This window comes from Bos taurus, chromosome 1, assembly GCF_002263795.3.
Source record: "Bos taurus isolate L1 Dominette 01449 registration number 42190680 breed Hereford chromosome 1, ARS-UCD2.0, whole genome shotgun sequence".
Classification (NCBI taxonomy): Eukaryota; Metazoa; Chordata; class Mammalia; order Artiodactyla; family Bovidae; genus Bos; species Bos taurus.
Genome location: NC_037328.1, coordinates 92653754 through 92678922, shown reverse-complemented (window position 1 = coordinate 92678922; position 25169 = coordinate 92653754). Strand labels below are relative to the sequence as shown.

General features: G+C 36.5%; 2 protein-coding genes across 6 annotated transcripts in view; one reads left to right on the top strand and one right to left on the bottom strand.

Annotated features, from left to right (window-relative positions):
• Window positions 1-25169, top strand: part of NAALADL2 (N-acetylated alpha-linked acidic dipeptidase like 2) — a 1562846-nt gene that overhangs the window by 312443 nt on the left and 1225234 nt on the right. For all 5 annotated transcript variants that reach the window (XM_024995414.2, XM_059888525.1, XM_059888521.1 and 2 more), the window contains one exon: window positions 7897-8005. The gene's annotated coding sequence lies outside the window, so the exon portion shown is untranslated. The remainder of the gene's footprint in view (window positions 1-7896; window positions 8006-25169) is intronic.
• LOC616200 (glyceraldehyde-3-phosphate dehydrogenase-like) lies at window positions 17249-17827 on the bottom strand. Its single transcript, XM_024995420.2, has one exon. It carries the CDS (start codon window positions 17770-17772, stop codon window positions 17455-17457), a length of 318 nt encoding a protein of 105 aa, XP_024851188.1. The 5' UTR covers window positions 17773-17827; the 3' UTR covers window positions 17249-17454.

Genomic DNA, 25169 nt, shown 5'->3' with positions numbered 1-25169 from the left:
GACTACTTGCTTCCATTATTATTTATGTTTTTATTGGTCTTAAGGAGCCATAGGAAACAACAAAGAATAAGAATAGTGACTTGTCACAGGGCTTTAAAGGGAATGGTGAGTCACAAATTTGAAATGGCAGTGATAGATGAAAGGAAGGGATGAAAAAGAATATATATCATAGAAACATATTGACTGTCTAGAAATGTATTTAGTTTATTTTTGCTAGTCTAGTCATAGTCTTAACTGACAGGGAAACAGATGAAATCCTCAAAACTCCTATTTAACACTGTAAAATTGTCCTAAAATTAAATGTATCACAGAGACTAGCTTTGCCAGAAAAGAGGAAATGCTCTTTAGATTTTTCATTATTATAGGATGATGGTGAGATGTCTATATCTATTAATATCTGTTTCTATCTCTATCTGTCTAGCTATAATATCAGGCTATTATAGCACCTATACTGTGGAATATTATTTGGCAATAAAAAGCAATAGAGTACTGATATATGCTATGATGAACCCTTAAAACTATTATGTTAAGTAAAAGACATCAGAAAGCAAAGGTCACATGTTGTATGATTAAAGTGTCACAACCCACAGAGACAAAAGACAATCAATGGTTGCCTGGGATTGGGAGTGGGGATTGACTACAAATGAGCACAGGGAAAATATCCAAGATAAACAGAAGTGTTCTAAAACTGGGCTATGATGATGATTACATTCTTGTGTAAATTTACTAAAAATCACTGAGTTATCTACATTAGATGTATTATATAAATTATATCCCAGTAAATCTTCTTAAATAACAGGACCTTTTTTTTTGGTATGCATTTATTAGACACAGTGAGGCTAAATAAGGTGCACCAGTACACACAGTTAATAAATATCAGGACTAGAATTTGAACCCAAATAGTCTCTTTCATGGGCACATGACAGCATTTTTCATAAATTACCAGATTTTTAATCCTTGATATAATGTTGTGAGATGATATAACTATATAATTTTCTCATTTTACAAATGAAGAAATAAACCTAAGAGTTAAATAACTTGCCCAAGTTATTGCTCATGGTTTAGCTGGAAATGAAATCCAGAGAGATTGACTTATGGTTCGATGGCATCACTGACTCGATGGACATGAGTTTGAGCAAGCTCTGGGAGTTGGTGATGGACAGGGAATCCTGGCATGCTTCAGTCCATGGGGTTGCAAAGAGATGGACATGACTGAGTGACTGAACTGAACTGACTTATAACTTGCGTTTGTAATCCTTTTGAGTTAATTGAGCAGGCAGCAATATCTCTGAAGCCACAAATTTGAATTTATATGATAAACAGCTGTTAGGAATGGTGGCATTATAAGTATGAAATCCAGAAAGACAAAGTAGCTTAGTGTTTTACTGATAACTCTTTGGGCTACCTGACTTGAATCAAGAACTTGACATACAGCACAAAGCCTAGAAGCCTAAGGCTAAGTAACCATCCAATTACTGACAAGTGATCTGGAAGGAAGAGTCAGGTTTCTTTTACCTTGGGGGAAAATAACCACATACTTCCTTCATCAGTCTTATGAAGGAACTGACTGATTTTTAATAAGCCTTCATCTCCAGGACATAAACCCTAGAAGAAACAATCTCCAGAGGGGAGGTGTTCACTTATTCATTTAGTATTTATTGATTACCAACTTTGGTGTTATGTATTGTACTGGGGCATTGTTAGTGATTAAATATGGTTTTAACTATACTAATTTTATAAATGAATATACTATCTTTTAATAGAACTTTTCCTGGAATTTAGTATTTTTAGTGAAATATTCAACAGTAATTTTTATTTCTTAATTATTTATTTTATCTCATCTTCCTCTTATTTTGAAAAAATAAAAACTGTACAAATTAATATGGTATAATAGTAAGAATAATCTTCAGAGCATTTTCATAGCCTCACAGTTTTTTAATGTGTGTGAAATCATGACAGACATGCAAAAGATCTAACTTAAGAGTAAAAGAAAAAATAAATAGTTCATTTAGTACACCTTACAATCATTCCCTATGAATAATTCCCTATAGTATTTTGGCAAAATGGGTCTTTATCTAATTTTAAATAACTCAATTGAAGAAATTTCAACTAAAGGTTGATTCTAGAGGCTAATGGACTTGCTGTGAAAGGTTTCTAATATTTAGCCTAATTTTCCACTCCTTAAAATTTTAGAGTACTATTCCTAATTGCTTTCTGTCACCCACTCCCCCTCTGCTGCTGGTTATGACTTGCTGTCCTTTTAGGTAGGTATTAGGTCTCCCCACTGTGAATTATTTCTGAATGAAGCCTAGTTTTAATCTTTACACAAGCTGATAGTTCCTATGTAGAGATAACTATATATTCTTCCTCTTTTAATTGAACTGTGTTATATGTGAGAGTGGGCTTCCCTAGTGGCTCAGTGGTAAGGAATCACCTGCAATGAAGGGTTTGCAGGAGACCCATATTTGGTCCCTGGGTTGGGAAGATCCCCTGGAGGAGCGTATAGCATTCCACTCCAGTATTCTTGCCTAGAGAATCCCATGGACAGAGGAGCCTGGTGGGCTATGGTCCATAGGGTTGCAAAGAGTCAGACAGGACGAAGTCACTGAGCATGCACTCATATATAAGGATCCCAAATCAATCCTTGATTTAAATGTGTGAACTTTAAGTCTTTAATCAGAATTCTAACAGATCATCTGAACCATCATCAATCATTTCCTGAATTCATAGGTATGAAATCCAGGCCCATATTTCCCAATTTTGTATTACATAGAGGATAGGAATGCTTTTCCTATTTTCCATAGATAGATGTCAAAATAGAAGCATGTTTTAATGGACATTGAATAAAATGCTTACATAGATTTTAGGCATATACAATCTGGGTGCTATTTATCAAAAAAGAAATAATGGTTATACTGTTGTGTGGAAGCATAATGATTTTTTATGACTAGGAAACAATTTGAACTTTCTAGAGGCTATCAGTCAATAGTTTATTTTTATTGATTGACATGTTTCTTTTAACCTTTTTATAGAGACTCTTCAATAGATTAAATAATTTTGCTATTGTTTCTTGAAATAGCTGCTGAGCTTTTAGCATTAAATATAAAATATTGTGACAAGAGTCTTTGCAGAAAAAAGAAAACTTTATTACACTTATCTCTTATCAATCTGTTGCCATTATTTTTATAGATTGTAACCCTGTCATATCATAGCCATAGCTCCTAGTGCTAATCTGTATTTTGGAGAGAAATAATGAAGAAGGGGGTTTTACTGTTAAGTTAAACAAATATTAGTTCATGAAAATTGTATATATTATATAATGCAATTAATATATATTTTTCCAGAGCAAATGCTAGCTAGTTACCATCTTCTACAAGGCTTGATAGTGATTATTCCTTATTGCTACCCACACACTATCATAGAAAATTCTATCTGGCCACATTTGAGACTTAGCACTGGGGATATGCATGTTGGAACAAATCTTTGATTAACAGAGTTTCCAACTGAGCTGTATTCCACTTCTCCTGTATCCCTGCTGAGAATCATTGAGCAGAGGTTTGTCTTGACAGGCAGTCCTATAAAAACTGGAGCTTATCTGCTATATTGCTTTGATATTTCTATCTATTTTTGAATAGATTTTACACTTTGGCACTTGGTATATTGTCTTTCCTTTGGATATACAGCAGGTAGCTGTATTAGCATTTACTGAAAGTGCTGTAGAAATTCCCACATCAAAATAATCCTGTTCCTTAGTGTTCTTTTAGAGTAAACCCAAAGTGCTGCATTTTAGGGCAGATGAAACATAACTGATATCTTTTCACCACTTAAAATCTCTGTATTTAGGGGTAGCAGTTGAAGAAATTGGATCTGCCATAGCCAGGCCACATCATTATGGTGAGGTGTTAATAAATTCTCCTTTACCCATGGACTGTAGCCCACCAGGCTCCTCTGTCCTAGGATTCTGGAGTGGGTTGCCATTCCCTTCTCCAGGAGATCTTCCTGACCCAGGGATTGACTCTGGGTCTCCTGCATGTCAGGAAGATTCTTTACCAGGTGAGCCACCAGGGAAGCCTTATCTAGTTTGCTGCTGCTACTGCTATGTTGCTTCAGTTGTGTCCGACTCTGCGCGACCCCATAGACTGCAGCCCACCAGGCTCCCCCGTCCCTGGGATTCTCCAGGCAAGAATACTGGAGTGGGTTGCCATTTCCTTCTCCAGTGCATGAAAGTGAAAAGTGAAAGTGAAGCCACTCAGTAGTGTCCGACTCTAGCGACCCCGTGGACTGCAGCCTACCGGGCTCCTCTGTCCAGGGTTGCCATTGCCTTCTCTGCTTATCTAGCTTAGTAGTTCTCAAATTTTAGTGTATATTTGAATTGCTTGAGGAGTTGGCAAAATCACAGATTGCTGGCCCCCGTCTCAGAATTTCTGACCTGTTGTCTGGGATGGGCTGTGAGACTGCATTTCTAACAAGTTTCTGGATAATGTCAGTGCAGTCAGTTCAGGGACCAATATTTAAGAACTGGATTATAGAGAGTTGTCTTACTACAATGGTTAAGGCTGTGAATGGCTCAGATATCATCTTGGGCCCATGCTAAAAAACCACTGAGCTAATACACGGATTGGCATACTTATGCTGGACCAGATAATAAATATTTTAGGCTTGAGGGCCAGACAGTCCCTGTCGCAACTACTCAGTGCTGCTATTATAGCAGGAAAGCAGCTACAGACTATACATAGATGAATGGATGTGGCCGTGTTCCAGTGAAATTTTATTTATGAAAACAGATAGCAGGCTGAATTTAGCTCCTGGCCTATAGTTTGCTGTTCCCTGATCTGTTTCATCCACAAGGGACTTGTACCTTTACCAGCTCATGAATCATCTGTATCCTCTGTATTAGTCAGCAACTATGTGCCCAACTTTGAGCCAGGAGCTGTGGGGGGATATCTAAGAAGTATAAATCTGTTTTTCCTACTCTCCTTCAAAAGATTAGAGTTCAGTGTTGCATCCATCCTTAAAAAAAATTAGAAATTAAATGCCTAGGCTAGAATAGATTTCATGATATATGTAAATCTTAGAGAACAAATAGAAACTAAGCAAAAGAGAGCAAAGTAAATGTCTTAGAAAGGAAGGTCAGCACAAGAAAAGACATGGAAGGAATACTCAGTGTGTTCTTCCAGCAGGCTGTGAGGAGATCTGTGATGTGGAAAGTATTAGAAATGCTGAGTCACAGATGCCATTTAATTAACCCTTGTACATACTCTATATATTGCCACAGTGATAGGTCCTGGGGGCACAGCTAACTAAGGCATAGTCCTTGATGTCAAGAATCTCAGATGTGGATCAAGACATTAAAAAATCCAAAATTCACGTATAATACTTGAAGATTATATGCTTGTTTCATGGTGAATTTTAAATTGATGTTAAACTGAAAATAAAATTTAGGTGATTGACAACAGAGGATTTTTGTTAGTTCTTGATCAGTAGAATCAAGAAGAAAACTATTTTATGAAAAGTCATCCTTCATAATCTCCTAGTAAAATGACAACCTGAAAAAGGATGGTTGTTAATGATATATTAATACCAGAGAAAGTTTTCTAAATTGGAAAAGATTATATATTATGTTGCTCTTTTGTTTGTTTTAATATACTGTGATTAAGAAAACCCAAAATTAGAGTATTAATATGTTTTCATCAAGCCATAAAAACTAAAGACAATTTCCAAAGAGTTGTACCATTTTGTCTTTCTGATACAATGTATTTCATCTGAAAGACTCTGTAGAGAGGAAAAATTCTCTGTTAATAAGTGGGGATTTTTATTTCTGAGATTTTATTCACAAAATATTGGACATAGGGTCTGGATGGAGTCTATTATCAAATAAACTGTCTGGTGGGAGCCGACGGTCAGTGTTTGTGTGAGTATTTGAGTGAGAATCTCCAGGCTTCCTTCTTGTTCCAGTATTCTGACTTATGGTAATATTTGAAACATCCACAAGGAACTAATTCAGGCAAGTTTCTCTAAGAATGTGAGAAAATCACATCTTGAATAATGCATTTCAATAGATGAAACGAGAGTTCATTTCATTTAGTAAACATAATATTGAATTTGGGGTTAGGAAAAGCAAGGGGGATTGATTGAAGGCATTATTTTAGACAAAATGACATGACTTTTCAGCTATCTAGCCCATCCTATACAGTTTAATTTTTAATCAAATGCGGGGATGCAGATGGTAGTTTGCCATCTTATCTAGTTAGATTCTGAGAGGGTTAGAAGGAAAAGTCCTGTGAGACTTGGAATTCCTGTGATTTGTAGCTTGACTTAAGTCTTTTTGTAAGCATGCCTATACCATTTTTATTATGACTCCTTCATTTTCAATGTTTGAGGGATAGTAGAAGCTTACGTTGGTACTAAGACAATGATTATTTCTTGCACAATCATGCCCATAAATGGAATCTTGAGGTCCTTTTAAATAAAAGTTGAGAATTCAGCAGTGGCCTTCAGTCCTCCCCATTGGACAACCCTTTTATTCACCACAAATGAGATATTCTAAAATGTCCTGACCTATATGCATGAGTGTGTGTATATGTCTATATAGATGATGTATGTCACTAAAATTGAGCCAAGAACTTTATTTGATAATAGGTGAATTTAGAAATCTTATCATTTTTGTATTAAAAAAAAAGTTTTGTTTTTCTTATCAAGAAGCTTTGAAATTTATGAGAAAAGAAAGTTGGAAGAGGCTTCCAAATTGGATGAATCTATGGGATCTACCTTAAGTAATTTTTCACTGAAAGCAGAAGAAATTTAAGATAAAAATGCAGAAATATTATTTTATTCTATATTTTGGGAGTTAGGTACTTTATGACCCATTATTTCCTATTACAAAAAGCTTAAGGCAGATGTGAAATTTTCAAATGAGGGAGAAATAATTAGGAGAGCAAAAAGAAAATGAACTAACCCAATGATAGGGCAAGATCTTTTTTCCCTAGTCAGAAGTTTATGCAATGCTGCAAGCTGATCTTGGTTGAAGAAAATGATAGCTTATTTTGGGGGAATAATTTTAAAAGGGTGATGAAAACATAGAGTAGCTTTCAGATATCTCAAAGCTAAGATGAAAATATAAAATTAAAGAGGGAGAGTAAAAAAAAATAAGTGGTTCTGTAATTATGGAATTATTACTTAATATCAAAGTCTATAAATATAAAATGCAGAATAGCATTTGAAGATACAAAATAATAGGGACAGAGTGCCAATATCCTAAAATACTACAAAATATCAATTAATTATTGAGCACCATGTGAGGAAATGTGCTTAGCGTGTTACTATATACAATGTCTCCAATTCTCACAATCATTCTTCAACTGTTTTTATCCCAAATTTAAATTAATATTTAAACAATAACATCAATTACCATGTCACAGAGGTGTTCAACAGAAGAAGCAGGTTTTCAGTCCTAGATGTGTTCTTTCTACTGTGTATTTCTTCCTTTGATTAATCCCTTCTTTCAATAGACATGAGTCACCACGTCCAGTTATGTGTCTTCTGTTTTATCTTTTATTGTGTTTGGTAGTGCATGGCGCAAGGTAAGTGTCCCATTTAGGCTAGCTAAATTAAGGTATATGTATAAACACTTGAAAATGGGATAAAGATAGGAAAATATTTGTATGTTTGTGTATATATTTGTTCTTGGAATAAAATACTATGATTAAAAATTACTATTTGTGCATTATTGACGTCTAAAAAGTATGAAGAATTTCAGGCTACTTACCCTAAAAAGAACTGATAATATAGTTCTGAAAAGCATTAACTAAAGAATAAAATTCAAAAGCCAACTGATAGATTATCTAATACAACTCCCAATTTAAATTGATCATCTTTGTTTTTCTAATTTATGAACAGGAAATGAGTTTTGACTGTTAAGCACCTGGATGAAGAGTCCTCTGTTCAGCTTGTCAGAGTCCTGTGACCTACAAAGACCCTCTGGTTGCACTAGGATCATTCGACTGAAGTAAGATCTAATTGTTTTAATTAGAATATGACTTTTACTGTTGAATCAACTTTTAATAAGATGACTTGGCATATGTCTATAATGTGCCAATAGCTGCTAATTTTGAAAAAAAGAGAAGAATGTGAGCATTATTCTGTGACAAAATCTTATGTATTCCAGTTTCTATTCATCTTTTATTTCATGGAAATGAGCCCATTTTGGGGGAAGCACTATCTAAATACTTTAATTTCTGTGTGGCAATCAAAACTGGTACAATTTCCTTGCCTTTGAGGTATCAATTGATTTTTATTCAATTGTAATTTTATTGTAAGGAGTCAAATTATTCTCTTTTGTAACTTAGGTTGATTCATTATTTTATTTTAAAATCATGACAACAGTGCAGTTTGTGTCATGATATGGCACGTTTTTTGCTTTTCTTATTTATTCCAAGTTTGTACAGGTCTGATGAACTTGTGGGACATCAGTTTATATATGGCCACATGTAGACTATGGACTTCCATTTAGGCATTAGAATATAAAGATACACTTTAAAGAATGTTTATAGTTCTTCCTGGAGAACTCCTATTTTGAGCAGATGATGCTAGTGTATGACTGAAATACTTTTTTTCTGTAAAACAATAGCTGCAATCAATGTTCCACTGCTGGTTCAGGCTTACTATGTAGAAAACTTTAAATGATATGGATGTTGCAAAGGTTCAGAAAACAGCACGGAACCAACAGCTAGGAAATCTGAGGTGATCCAGCATGACCTTCAAAATAGGTAAGGAATTGGCATGAACCATTTCAACCTTCTGACTGTTCTCTAGGTTCTGAAATGAAGGAGTTAGATTAAACAAGGAAAGGTGGCAAATTCTTGAGCCTTGAAGATGAGACATGTAATATATTAATATGAATTGTATGGAGTGGCTGGGTGTGAGACAATAGGGAAGGATGAGTCTATAGGGAGAGAGAGGCTGTGTCTCTTCTAAAGCTGTTGAGGTTCAAGTATTTTAAAGCTGGACAAACAAGTAAATCATCTGGGCTGAGGAAGGGTGAAGCAGAAAGTGGACTGAACTTCACTACTGGATTGAATAAATTCTAAGGTCGTTTCCAACTCAATCTATGTTTGTAAAATTTTGTTTCTATGCAAAACACAATATTGCCTAGTCTTTATTGAGCTCTGTATCTATTCCTTTTTAAGTAATGAAAAATAAATAAGTGAAATAAGATTGAATAGTTTTGGTTTGAATTTCCCTTTGAATTATACATTAGTATTGATGGGAAAGGTGATTTTTGACCATAATAATTCATCAGTTTAATGTTTTATTGTGAGGGTCTTTTTTTTTTCTTCTTTATTGTCCTGGAATGAGAACTTTGACTCCAGGACTATAATACAAGCATAAAACATACTTTGTAAATTACCAGTTTAGTAGCCTCTCTCTTTACGAGTATTTTCACTGAAAAAATCATGTGAACAACCAAAGGAGAGAAATACCACCTGTTTGGGACTAGTTGGATGATTTTTTAAGAAGTATTTTAAAGTCTTAGTGTCTTTTGATTCATGTTTTAACTAATATTTTAAAACATATTTTATATGGAAAAATAATCATTGTAGTTTAAATAAGTATATTTTCTAATGTAAAATTCTTGTTTCATCAGTTTTGCTTTGCAATTTTTTCATTTTTACAACCGTGTTATATATTTCTCTGATCCCATTTAAACCCATATTTCAGTTGAGATAAGTATATTTTATCAGACGCTAATGGTAATTACACTACAAGCCTAGTAGAAGAAGGGAAGTGGGCCAAGTCAATATATTCTGGGAGTCTTATCTAATCTCTGTGGCACAATTCAAATCAGAATATATGTCTACAAGAAAATTGAACTCATGACTGTGGGGAGCTGTGTGTGTTATCCCAGTGTCAAAGGGAAAATTAGAAAGAACTGGGGTTTTAATGCGTTTAGTTGGGCACTCTCAACAGCTTCTTCTTTCTTAGTTATTTTCATAGTTTTAATTTAATAATCATGTGCATTTTTAGAAGTATGCAAGTTACTTCAGGTATGATCATTTTGAGAATGGTTATATTGCATGAGACATGAGATCTTTGAGATAATTTTTTCACTTGTTAGTAGAAATTGCTCCTATGTTAAGATATGTAATTTTGAAATAATATTTTAAAAGGCTTTTGATGCCCTTTGATTGTTGTTATTCTTCAGTTAAGTCGTGTCTGACTCTGTGACCCCATGAACTGCAGGGTGCTAGGCTTTCATGTCCTTCTCCATCTCCCGGAATGTACTCAAACCGATGTCCACTGAGTGAGTGATGCCATCCAACCATTTCATCCTCTGGTGTCCCCTTCTCCTCCTGCCTTCAATCTTTCCCAGCATCAGGGTCTTTTCTAATGAGTTGGCTCTTTGCATCGGGTGGCCAAAGCATTGGAGCTTCAGCTTTAGCATCAGTCCTTCTGATGAATGTGCAGGGTTGATTTCCCTTAGGGTTGCCTGGTTTGTGTACCTGATGCGCAGTGAGTCCAGACAAGCGGAAACGTCAGAGTTTGGAGCAGGGAGAGGTTTGTTGCAGGGCCATGCAAGAACCGGTGGCTTGTGCTCAAAGACTCCGAACTGCAGAAGGGTTTCAGCAAAACATTTTTAAAAGTCCAGTCAGGATGGTGGAGGGTAGGGGGAGAGTGTTACAGAGTATGAGTAATCAGTTCTTGCACAGTTCTCTGATTAGTTGATGGTGATCAGTCCTTAGATGCCAAAATGTCTGTGGGCTACATACTCTTGAACATCAAGTAGTTAATTTCTTTCATTTGGCATTAGCTATCTGAAAAAGTTTAGGAAATATGTATAAGATGCTGTTATCTGGGTACTTCAGAGAGACTGTAGCAGAGACACAGGGAGGGGTCTATCCCTAGAAGAACTCATAGAGTCCTACTCAGTTCCACTTTCATATTAGTTGCTGTAGTCCAGCCATCTTGTCATGTAATGTATTTTCTGTTCATTTCTTTGATAACTGAAAGACTTGCATATTAGTGCCCAAACTGATCAGAACTGGTTAGATCTGTTCTTTGACTGGCCCATTACATCTGACATTAACAAAAAGCGTTAGCTCTTTTTTTCAAACATACTTGATGTCCTCTGAAGGTTGCACATATTGTGGAAAATAAAATAAACAAACAAGTGAAAATGTCAGCAGATAAAATATAAAACAACCTACATGGAGGTTTCTAATAATGTTATTTTATTGTCTTGTCTTATAGAGGCAGTTTGTAAAAAAAAAAATTACCAGTGTGAGCAAGCATTTTTTTTTTTTTCCATACTCTTTCAGGAATAAATTCCTGTGTGTTTATTTTCAGTGCTTTAGTAACACAGAGTTATGACCAACCTAGACAGCATATTAAAAAGCAGAGACATTACTTTGCCAACAAAGTCTGTCTAGTCAAGGTTATGGTTTTTCCAGTGGTCATGTATGGATGTGAGAGTTAGACTATAAATAAAGCTGAGCGCCGAAGAATTGATGCTTTTGAACTGTGGTGTTGGAGAAGACTCTTGAGAGTCCCTTGGACTGCAAGGAGATCCTACCAGTCTATCCTAAAGGAGATCAGTCCTGGGTGTTCATTGGAAGGACTGATGTTGAAGCTGAAACTCCAATACTTTGGCCACCTGATGCGAAGAGCTGACTCATTTGAAAAGACCCTGATGCTGGGAAAGATTGAGGGCAAGAGGAGAAGGGGACGACAGAGGATGAGTTGGTTGGATGGCATCACTGACTCGATGAACATGGGTTTGGGTGAACTCCGGGAGATGGTGATGGACAGGGAGGCCTGGCATGCTGTGGTTCATGGGGTCTCAAAGAGTCGGACACGACTGAGCGACTGAACTGAACTGAACACACAGAGTAAAGGACAAAGTAGACATTTAGACAACAAACAATCATTTCTATATTATTTTTCTAGATTTTAGAGAATTGACAGCAGATATGTCCAAACTATTGCTTAGATTATGATTCTCAACATGAAGATAAAGTAACGCAAGCTTCTAAATTGAAGTAGTTAATTGCCACCTTTCTTGTATATATATCCCTCATCAGTGATTCTGAAACTAAGACCCCTCAGACTTGAATTCCCTACATGATATGAAAAATGCTCTGACATGCATTTAACATGGGTTCACCTTTAGCAGTTGACATTTGTTAGTCCTGGCTTTCAAATGAAGTGTTTAATTAAGATCAAAGTGCCATTGTTTTTAATAACCCAGAAAGAATGGGTAGAATTTAAATGTTTTTTTAAAAAACATGACAGTGGATTTAAGAATACTGTCATGCTGTGTGAATATTGCGGTTGTTTGAAAAATTTTATGAAATATTCTTATCAAAATCTAATTTAAGGTTTAATGATGCAGTAAAGTTGAGATGATCACAAAGAAACTAGAATAATAACAATAAAAATTTAGCCATAGTTGAGTACAATCTAACCAAAATTTTCTGGTCAATTAGATTTGATTGGGTTGAACAGTGACAAACTACAAAGTAATTAGAAATCACATATTAGTGACTTGCTGGATTCTGGAGTTTGTTAAAGGCGTTTTATGCTGCCTGACGTTTACCACCCCTTCCTGAGTCTCTTTAAACTGAAGCAGATGCAATTATCACAATTTTTATTTTTCTTGAGGTTCTCACTAACCTGTTAATAAATGTGATTTGCTGCAGAATTGATTCTCTATTTTATTTTCCTTAAGAGGCAGCCTTTCCTTAGGGTATAGACTAATAAAAAATAAAATAAAATAGGGCAGTTAAATGATCTAACAGTAGCATTTCAATGGAAAAATAAAACATAGCATCACAAATAATCTTCTAACACTCAGAGGCTGTGAATTTCTAACTCGATGGATTGAAACAGACTCTTGCTGATATTCTAGGTTCCATGCAAAGGATAGATAGGGAAGAGCAGTAATGGCAAAAGTCTTGAGGAACTTTTTATAGTCTGTGCATAAGTACTCCCACACCTGCAATGTAATTTCATCTAGATTCTTTAATCTACTCAGAATGAGATTAGCTTTGTTAGGAGAAGACTTATAGTCTATTTCTTTTAAATTACATTTTAATACTATCATTGAAATAGTCTTTTGTTTTGAGCTATACCATGCTTTTGAAATATGTAAAATGCACAAAATAATCTAACTATAATAAATATTTAAATTTCATTGTACCATTTATGGTAGAAATGGTAACTTTTATATTATTAGAATCTGTCCTTGAAGATCAAAATTACATTAACTTTTAAAATATTTTCTTTATGAGTGTTGTATTTATCTCAGAAGACAATTTTGAAATAATGTCTTTTCTATTCTAATGAAACAGAAGAACAGTAATCATATTGGGAATCAAAGGTCAGTCATTAAGAGCTAAGTGATATTTTAAAGGGGAAGATTCCCTAACTCATTAACTTTAGCTTTATACAGATAAATCAATTCTTATTTATCTCGTGCCTGATTTCAGAAGTTTTTTGTAAAGCTTTTTTACATAAACTTTTTCATATAAATTTCAAAGATATCAACTTTTAACCAAACCATATTAATCAGTTTGGCAGCAATTCATTTAGTACTTGATACTGAACTTTATACTGAAACTTTCAACTTGATACTGAAAGTTATCTTAACACACAGTGGCTTCATTTCCTTATATAACTGAAATGCATCTGTAACATTTCCTTGCAAATTTGACATATGGTCTCTTATTAACTTACATGGTATGGATTTCATACTTTGTATGAAGTCCTTTCTTGTCCTTGAAACATCTTTTTATATTTGTGTTTCCAAGAGAACTGTTTCTAAAATTGATTTTTTTTTTCAAGCTGAATGTTCATCTTTTAAATAAAAAGTTAATACTGCTGCAAAACTCATTCTCTTATTTCTTTTACTCTTTCTTATATAAAATATTCCACCACAGATAACATGTTAGTATTTTTAAAAATACTCTTTAAAACTTTTCAAAGAGACAATTTCATACAAGTATTTATGTGAATCTGTTATATGCCAGACACTATATTGGCTACAAGAAGAACAAAGTTAATTACGCTGTCCTACTTCCCCTCACAATGTTCACTGTTTAATGGGTGTGCAAATAATTACAAGGTAGTGTGATATTGTAGTGTGAGCATGTAGAAAGCAACACAAAGGTGGGATTGATATTTTTAAACTCCCAAATACTTCCAGTTCAGATCAATCTCTTTGGCTTAGATCCAAATATTAAAATGATTAACTGTTTAGAGAGCCATCTTGTCATACCATTCCAGTCCAAAAAACCCAACATAAAATAGCATAATATAATGTAACACAATTATATCCATGTCTATTATTACTTTAACATTAGCATATGAAAAATAGGCATTTATGAAATTATATAGTATTACATATTATTTACCTTTCTGTTACATAATTATTAGTAAACAAAATTTCAGTAGAATAGTAAAAAATGACAATTAGCTGTAATTAACTGGACTAATAAAAATATAATAATAAAAGCAATATTTTTATGTTTCATTCTTACCTCTGATAGAGCAGTTTATTTTTTGAACTTTTACTGTTTTAAACTTTATAAGCTATATTATTGTTAATCTTTAAGATAAATAAATTTGAGTTTATAAATGAAGAATTTAAAAGCAAAGCTATTAAGTAAGCACATATTACCTCATTTAACACAAAATAACAATTGCATGTTTCTTTCTGTCTCATAATACAGTAAGAGATTTTTACTCTTTATCTTTCCTTTAAAAGCAAAGAATACTTTGCTTTTAATAGAATAATAGCCTCCTAAGATGGTCACTTCCTAATGCCTGGAATTTGTAAATATTTTATGTTACAAGACAAAATGAGATTAAAGTAGAAGATAGAATTAAGGTTGTTAATTAACCCCTCTTTAAGATAGGAAGAATATCCTTAAATGGTCAAGTGGACCCAATGTAGTAATCAAAGGACCTTTAAATGTGAAAGAGGGAGGTAGAAGAGTTAGTGTCAGAGTGATGTGATATATAGATTAAACCAGACCTTGGTTGCTTTGAAGATATGAGGGACTCCAAGAAAAAGAATGAAGGTGGCCTCTGGAAACCTGAGAATCAAGAAGACAGATTCTTCCCTACAGCATTTAGAAAGGTAAAGTAAACCATGGTAATAGCCTGATTTTTAGCCCTGATGCCTTTATTTTAATTCAGTGAGTGTCATTTCAGAATCCTGATCTCCAGAATGGTAAGAAAATAAATTTGTGTTATGTCAGTAAGTTTGTGATAATTTGTTATGGCAGCAATAGAAAACTAAAATACAATGGGCAAAGTCTAGGTCTTATCTGGACAAGATAACATTCTTTATCTTCTCTGTGGTTTTACAGTATCCTTATAAAAATCGAGAAGGTGATTTTAAATTCCATTTTCCAAATCAAAGCATCTAAGAACAAGAGGAAATTTTTTTTTCATTGTTGATATGATTCAGTTCATCACTTGATATACTGTAAAAAGCATGATTGTTGTTAATGAGGTCTGACAGTCAGGTCTGTGCTGCACTGCTGCTAAGTCACTTCAGTCGTGTCCGACTCTGTGCGACCCCATAGATGGCAGCCCACCAGGCTCCCCCGTCCCTGGGATTCTCCAGGCAAGAGTACTGGAGTGGGTTGCCATTTCCTTCTCCAATGCGTGAAAGTGAAAAGTGAAAGGGAAGTTGCTCAGTCGTGTCCGACTCTTAGCGACCCCATGGACTGAAGCCAACCAGGCTCTGCCATCCACGGGATTTTCCAGGCAAGAGTACTGGAGTGGGGTGCCATTGCCTTCTCCGGTGCTGCACTAGGCCAGCACATCTATTATCAAAATTTTCTCCTTTTGTTTGCCTACATGGTTGCAACCTCTGATTCAGGAAATGTATCTTTATTTATCTTGATAGAATAATCAGCTGGATGGCAGTGGGTGTGTTTACTCTTGTGGTGTGCTCACAGACTACAGTGTCTATTTTTGACTGAACATTGGTGTTTTGGGTGGAGATTAAAAAAAAAAAAAATTGCTTTAGAAGTACTTACTTGCTTAACCTAGGATTTGCAAAATTTAGGCTCTAAGTGCTTTCATATCCCCTTTTCCACCATGTCCAATGCCAAATCCTTTCTGCCTTTGGTCTAGAGTGCTCTACCTTGGTTACTTTACTTTCTAATCAAATTGTATGTGTCTTTCTAGCTATTATTAACATAATACAGTTGTCTGGATTGTCCCAACATTGGTATTATTATAATCCACACATTTCATTATCTGAACTTTTGGCCACAAGAGTTTTGTGGACACAATATTCACAATGCTAAAATTAAATTACTCTTACCTTCAAACAGAGTACATAGTCAGTCCACAGGCAAAAGTGAAAGATAACTGTTAATGCTCACAATTACAATACACTTAGGTTTCAAACATAAGTAACATCACTCAGAGTCTTACAGTGATGGATACTTCATTATTATGAACTAAAATCAGAGTTGGCAGTAACTACTGAAAGTGAATCATCTATACCATATCCATTTGCAGCTAAAAAGAGATTACTTTAAGGCTCAAGTTTTGAGAGGTGCCATGTGGATTATGACTAGAAAAGGTCAGTTTTCATTCCAATCCCAAAGAAAGGCAATGCCAAAGAATGCTCAAACTACCACACAATTCCATTCATCTCACACGCTAGCAAAGTAATGTTCAGAATTCTTCAAGCCAGGCTTCAACAGTATGTGAACTGTGAACTTTCAGATGTTCAAGCTGGATTTAGAAAAGGCAGAGGAATCAGAGATCAAATTGCCAACCTCCGCTGGATCATTGAAAAAGCAAGAGTTCCAGAAAAACATCTGCTTCTGCTTTATTAATCAGGAAGATCCTCTGGAGAAGGGAATGGTAATCCACTCCAGTATTCTTGCCTGGAGAATTCCATAGAGAGCCCGGTGGGCTATAGTTCATGGGGTTACAAAGAGTTTGACACAACCAAGTGATTAACATGGAAATGAAGTCAGACAAACCTGAATCATTGCTCACTCTAAGACCAGTGAATAGCTTTAGATATAATTAGTATTCAACATGTCTGAAAATTAGCCTTCTTTGCCATAGCTCAGTTGGTAAAGAATCTGCCTGCAATGCAGGACATCCCAGTTCAATTCCTGGGTCTGGAAGATCCACTGTAGAAGGGATTGGCTACCACTCCAGGATTCTTGGGCTTCCTTTGTGGCTCAGCTGGCAAAGAATCTGCCTGCAATGCAGATTTTTTTTTTTTTTTTGGGTATAGGGTACTTTTATTGATGGTACACAAGGCAGAGCTCTCTAAGCCCCTCCCCTTCCTCAGGGCCTTAGAGATGGAAACATGTGGAAGTCAGGAGATTCTCAGTGTGGCGGAGATGGGGCAGGACTCCCCAGCAGCTGAGGAACTCTTCCTCTCGTGCTCCTGCTGGGGCTGGGGGTCCAGGGACCTTACTCCTTGGAGGCCATGTGGACCATGAGGTCTACCACCCTGTTGCTGTAGCCGAATTCATTGTCGTACCAGGAAATGAGCTTGACAAAGTGGTCGTTGAGGGCAATGCCAGCCCCAGCATCGAAGGTAGAAGAGTGAGTGTCGCTGTTGAAGTCGCAGGAGACAACCTGGTCCTCAGTGTAGCCTAGAATGCCCTTGAGAGGGCCCTCTGACGCCTGCTTCACCACCTTCTTGATCTCATCATACTTGGCAGGTTTCTCCAGGTGGCAGGTCAGATCCACAACAGACACGTTGGGAGTGGGGAGGCGGAAGGCCATGCCAGTGAGCTTCCCGTTGAGCTCAGGGATGACCTTGCCCACGGCCTTGGCAGCGCCAGTTTCCTGCAATGCACGAAACCTGGGTTCAGTCCCTGGGTTGGGAAGATACCCTGGAGAAGGGAAAGGCTACCCACTCCCATATTCTGGCCTGGAGAATTCCATGGACTATACAGTCCATGGGGTCACAAAGAGTTGGATACTTTCACTTTCCCATAGATAGGATTATAGTATATTTTCTTTCTTGGTGTATTCCACTAAATTGATCAAACCCAGAGCATAGTAATCATCACATTACATTGCTTAATCCCCTTTCAGTAATTCACTAAGTCCTAAGACATGTTTTAAATTAATTTTTCATTTCATTTTATAAATATGGAATACCTTCCTATAACTCCAAAAAGTATAAATATTAAAAGATGTACAGAGAAAAGTTTGTCTCCCTGCTACCTGGTCCCCAGTCTTTCCAGTGTCCACTCAGGCTAAAGCAGTTATTACTATGATCAATTCTATATGCATCTTTATGAATATACGTGTGAAGACGATAGCATTTTTTAATTCTGTCTTCCTTGCCACAAATCATCATCATTTGAAAAAGAGATGAATGGTCACCATATTGCAGTCAGAGGTCCTTAGCAATTCTACAATGCATCTGGGTAAATATTTGCCAGCCTATTACCTTGAAGTTAGGGGGGAAAAATAGTAGATTGAAATAAGTTGAATTAAGTCCTAGGTCCATTCTTTGGGTAGAACTCCCCAGTGTTTGTTCTCTATGGATTTTGAATTTTTAGCTTTACCTTCTGGAAGGATCTTTCATTTTTATTATCCTCCTCTGTTATGTAAAGAAGGTATTGGAAAGTATTCACTTATTGGTGGCTGAGCACCTTTCTTAGCTTGCTTCCTTCCAACAGAAAGTTAGCAACTTAGTTCTCTTTTACCTGTCTCATCTAGTCATAGTCACTTTGCAGATACAACTCTCTCAAAACTTTTTTGCCCCCGAGTATGTTTGATCTCAGCCAACTGGATATGCTGGAAGTCAGTTGACTCCCTTAGGTAGTCTATGCACACAATCATATTTTTATGTTGTCTGTAGTTAGTAATAATTTTACCTCTTCCTTTCCAAAAATTTATTTATGATTTTTTAAAATTTTAACTTTTTTGACTTATGTGTCCAGTACAGTGTTAAGTAATACTGATAACTGGGAGGTTTTCTTGCTTTTGATTTTGTTAATAATGCTTCTGATGTTATCTTACTAAACATGATAGTATATTTGGGCTAAGTTAGATATCAATAACCTCAGATGTACAGATGACACCACCCTTATGGCAGAAAGTGAAGAAGAACTAAAAAGCCTCTTGATGAAAGTGAAAGTGGAGAGTAAAAATGTTGGCTTAAAGCTCAACATTCAGAAAACTAAGATCATGGTATCTGGTCCCATCACTTCATGGCAAATAGATGGGGAAACAGTGGAAACAGTGTCAGACTTTATTTTTTTGGGCTCCAAAATCACTGCAGATGGTGATTGCAGCCATGAAATTAAAAGACACTCCTTGGAAGGAAAGTTATGACCAACCTAGATAGCATATTAAAAAGCAGAGACATTACTTTGCCGACAAAGGTCCATCTAGTCAAGTCTATGGTTTTTCCTGTGGTCATGTATGGATGTGAGAGTTGGACTGTGAAGAAGGCTGAGTGCCGAAGAATTGATGCTTTTGAACTGTGGTGCTGGAGAAGACTCTTGTGAGTCCCTTGGACTGCAAGGGGATCCAACCAGTCCATCCTAAAGGAGACTAGTCCTGGATGTTCATTGGAAGGACTGATGCTGAGGCTGAAACTCCAGTACTTTGGCCACCTCATGCAAAGAGTTGACTCATTGGGAAAGACCCTGATACTGGGAGGGATTGGGGGCAGGAGGAGAAGGGGACGACAGAGGATGAGATGGCTGGATGGCATCACTGACTCGATGCACAGGAGTTTGTGTGAACTCCAGGAGTTGGTGATGGACAGGGAGGCCTGGCGTACTGCGATTCATGGGGTCGCAAAAAGTCGGACATGACTGAATGACTGAACTGAACTGAGATATATTATATAAAGTAAATTCTCATCAGTTCTATTTTACTGACTACTTAATTCAAAATGGTTATTGAATTTTGACAAATGGCTTTAAAGGGAGTAAAGTATTTTTCTGAAATCTATTAATTTGCCAAAAAAATTGTTGTAGATTTCCTAATATTGAAAATTCTTAAATTCTTGGAATAGACCTTACTTGGTCATGGTGTAATGTTATTTTTGTGTACACCTAAATTTTATTTGCTAATAACATTGGATTTAGGGTTTTTGCTTTTATATTCATAAGTGACATTGACTGGGTTCTTATTTGTGGATATATGCAATCTTTGTTGGACCAGGATGTTCTCTTCACTACCCTACATTCTGGAGTGATTTTAGAAGCATTGAAATTGTTTGCTCTTAAAAATAAAAAAAATTTCCACATAAAACCATCTGAGACTGCTGCTTTTGGATTTCTCTATTGACATATTTCTCTATTTCTTCTATACAAATCTGTATTTAGATTTTTCTGTCTCTTCTGAAGTCAATTTTGGCAAATTATGTTGTCTCAGAAAATTATCAATTTTATCTAAATTTTCAAGTTTACTCATAAAGTGTTTAACAACATAGCCTATTAGATAGATTCTTTTAAATATATTCTGACTGTGGTTATTTATCTTTTATCATTTATTTTGTATGTTTCTACTTTATTCCTTTTTTTAAAAAAAATTAGGCTCGCTAGTGATTTTCTTCTTTTCAAATAACTGCTTTTTAAATTTATTTATTAATTTTGCTATTATTTTTGCTTTCTTATTTTCTGCTTTTTCTTTTCTTAATTTGTTCCCTTTGCTTCAGTATAATTTGACATTTCTTTTATGAACACTTGAAGTAGATTTTCAATATATTATTAGAGATTTTTATGAATAATATACTTAATAATTATCCCTTAAGTAACATGTTTAACTTTTAAGAACTATATTTTGTAGGAGGAGTAGGAGTTGCATAGTCCATACTATATATATATATATCTATATATAGTTATCTCCTCACCGCTGACCTTCCTGACCTTCAACGTGGGATAGCTCCTCTAGGCCCTCCTGTGCCCACGCAGCCACGGTGTGGGGTTGGTCCACTTTGGCCACCTCATGAGAAGAGTTGACTCATTGGAAAAGACTCTGATGCTGGGAGGGATTGGGAGCAGGAGGAGAAGGGGACGACAGAGGATGAGATGGCTGGATGGCATCACTGACTCGATGGACGTGAGTCTGAGTGAACTCCGGGAGTTGGTGATGGACAGGGAGGCCTGGCGTGCTGCGATTCATGGGGTCGCAAAGAGTCAGACACGACTGAGTGACTGAACTGATCTGATCTGATATATAGTTATAATATATATAGATATATAGTTATATATAGAGGCATAAAGCAGCATGGCATATTTTGCTAGAGCAAAACATTTGAATGGGATACTACTGTAGATTAAACTGAGCCAGATTATAGAAGGGCTCTTTCCAGATTTATTTCTGTGTACTCTGATATTCTCTAGGCCAGGATACTGGAGTGGGTAGCCTTTCCCTTCACCAGGGGGTCTTCCCAACCCAGGGATGGAAACTGGGTCTCCTGCATTTACCAGCTGAGCCACAAGGGAAGCCCAAGAATACCAGAGTGGTACCCTATCCCTTCTCCAGTGGATCTTTGCAACCCAGGAATCAAACCATGGTGTCCTGCATTGTAGGCAGATTCTTTACCAACTGAGCTATCAGGGAAGCCCTTTTTCACTCAAGGGATGTAACACTCTCATTAATAATGGCTGCTAAGTCAGTTTTTCATGACTTACATCACTTAGCCCTCACTACCGTTCTTTGTGAGAGGTTTTATTATCTTTATATTTTGCAACAAGGAAACTGACACTAAGAAAAGGTAAATGCCTCTTCCAAATTTATGTAACTACACTATGGCAGAGCTAACACTTAAATTAATTATTACCTTTAACCATTGAACTGAGACTTTTTGAGTATGTGGTAATGAACTTCTCCATTTTCTCAGAAATCTGATCAAATTAAGATTCAAAAAACTTTTGCTTTTCTTAGTTTGGTACACATTTTTGTTACATTAGTGTGAAAGGCCAGATATCTTCTCTAAAAATGTTTGAGCTGCCTCTTCTTGGCTTTTGCCCTAACTACATAACAGTCTGCCTTTGAATAATCCAGTTCTGCATACTTGAAGATAATTTAACAGAGAGAGCAAAGCATCTGGTAGGTCTTGAGAGAAGTAAGATATATTTCCTATTTCTAATGACTATTAGAAATTATTTTCTTATAATACTTATTTTATAAAACTGCAAAGTGAATAGTTCACTCTTGGGTTTAATAATCCTCATCAGATTAAGATATTTGCCTGATACATAATAGCTAGAATTTCTAATCAGAATATCTGTTTCTCCATAGTTATCTTATAATGTCTGTAATTCCACTTGCTAATATGGTCCCCAGTATGAGTCTACATATGCACTACTCTGCTGTTGCAATTTCTAAGCAGTAAATTTGTTCATAGGTCCATTGTGTAGGCTGAGGTTTTAAGGCTGTAGCCTGCTGTGTTTATTGACCTATTTCTTAATAATTCCATACAGGCAATCACACGATTCACAAACTTGGAGGGAAGAAGCACACACATTACCATCATCAGGAGATTGAAGTAGCCATGCGTTCAGAGGCTATACTAAGAATTTTAGCCTGGTTTGTGTTATGTAGAATCATTGTGAAGCACCACAGAGAGACTTTTAAACAAATCAAAATTACAGCTTTCTTGCTCTAAAATATAAATATTTCTTTAAAGAATCCTTTTGGTGTTTGCCTAAGGTTGTTTTCCCCTTCAGTTTGAATAGGATGTGAGATTTTCTAAGTCCAAATTAGGTGATTAGCCAAGCAGTATTCAGTAACATTCAGTCTTTGCTCTCAAATGTGCTTTTTCCACTGCATGGCTCTGCGGAGTGTCTGGACTTCTGCTATAAATTCCGCACCAGGCAATGTTCAGCTATTCTGATGTCACCTCTGCTCCATCTACTGGAATAATGGTTTTTACTACGTACATTCTTTAGCAAAATCACTATTTTCATAATGGCTTTTTAAGAAACTTTGTCAAAAATCTGGTGCCAAAGAGCATTAAAATTATTGTTAAATTGAGAAAACTCAGAGCAGACTTAAGATGAAACTACTAAATTAATCCTATTCTTTTGTGCTCAAATATATGAAGCAGTTTTTTCTTTAGTCTTAGAAAGATAGAGCACTGTTTTGCACCAAGGGAGAAACTTAGGCATTAGAGCAGAAAAATAGGTGAATTTTGAAATACGGTTGGTCCTGCAGGGTTGAATTTGTTCAGATTCCTGATCTCACAACCTCAGTAAGCTATTTGTTCTCAGATATTCCCTGACCTCTTGTTTCTCCTTGTCTTTGTCCATGTTGTTCTTTCTTCTTAGAGCCCTTTTCTCAACTTTGCTTACTTGGGAAAACTCCTATCTCCCATTTTTCAAGATTCCTGACAGTTCTTTTCTATTTCCTAATACCCTTTGGCAGAAAAAAAGGACCTCACTTCTTTGTGTTCCCATAGTATCTCCCATCTATTTCTGCTTTTACATTTTTCACAAAATAATTATCTGTATACATATCTGTCTTCCTTCATAGCATCAGAACGCCTTTAAGGGAATAGAACTGTGTTATTGTCTTCTCTGATCAGCTGCCTTTGTTAAGAGGGGGGAAGTTCTAATACTTGGAGATGACTTTACTTGAAAAGTGTTTGGATAGAAATACTCAAAACCAGAGAAGTTAAGCGAAACACCTTTATTCTGCATAAGAATAGCTAAATATTTTGGGTGGGTGATAACACAGAGATCAAATACAGGGATTTCATGGCTGAGGCAGCCAGTTAGCAAGGTTGGGGCATCAATGAGGACTGGTAATATTGCAGAGTAGTCTGATTAAGATGCTTAGCCAGAGAGAATTTAGACATGACTTCAGAGCATGCTGGAAGTGGGATCCTATGGCATGTGAAATGCTTATCTTTTCCTCTGACTTTTCTACAAAATAGTTTACCATTGATTTTTGCTGCTACCGCATATTTTTTTGGAAACAACAAGAGGTGCTATATTTTTCTTTTAGGTTGGCCTGGGGGGTAAGCAGAGATTACATGTCTGGGGATAGCCAGACCTCTAGTTCACAGTGAAAACCTCAGAATTGGCAGAAATACCTGGGACATGCTGGTATTCAAGGAGTAGATGAATAAAGGAATGGATGATGAATTCTTAGCAAAATGCAGGAGGAGCCAGTAGAGTAATTGATGTTACCTTTGTTTTCAGAAATTATAATTTCTTTAAAATTAGCAAGGGAGGGAAAAAGTACACACTAGCCTGAAAAGTTACTACCATTGTTCCTTGAAGCTATAGGAAGCTGGGTCTACAAGTTGGCACCCTCACGTGCCTCTGGACCGTCAGCAGCTCACAGTAGGGACCAACAAGGGGCCTTGTCCTGTTTCCTTTCAGTCCTCAAAAAGGAGACGATCACAGTGACCCAGTTTGACATTTTAGAATCTCTTCTCATCCTCTTGATGAAATGCATATCTCCCCAGGGTACAATATAGTTTATGTTTTTTAAGGAGGCAGCATGATTTAGCGAAAGACAACAGAGGAAATATGTTTAGTTCCTTGTACCAATACCTTCTCACCTTCATTAATTATTAATGGAATGCTGCTGCTGCTGCTGCGTCACTTCAGTCGTGTCCGACTCTGTGAGACCCCATAGACGGCAGCCCACCAGGCTCCACCGTCTTCGGGATTCTCCAGGCAAGAACACTGGAGTGGGTTGCCATTTTCTTCTCCAATGCTTGAAAGTGAAAAGTGAAAGTGAAGTCGCTCAGTCGTGTCCGACTCTTATCAACCCCATGGACTGCAGCCCACCAGGCTCCTCCGTCCATGGGATTTTCCAGGCAAGAGTACCGGAGTGGGGTGCCATTGATGGAATAATAACATATAAAACTAGTAAAGAGCTAGGGATGTAGTAGAGGCTCAGTGATCTTTCTCTTTCCTCCCTTATCGTTGGCTGTGCCATTGGCATAAGAAGTCATCAGATACGTCAACGGTCAAGGTCGAGAGAGTGGGTAAAGTACACTCACAGGAGCACTTAAGCGTAGCATCCTGGACACAGAACAAGTACTGAAGAAGGTGGGGCTCAGGCTCCGAAAACAGACGTTGCCCCTTGCCCAGTGTTGCCTTGTGCTTGCCTTTGGGGTGGCCTTTTGCCATGTTGTCATCAGCTGCTTAGCAGCGAAGGGAAACTGTCCAGGAATACCAGCTTCATGCTCG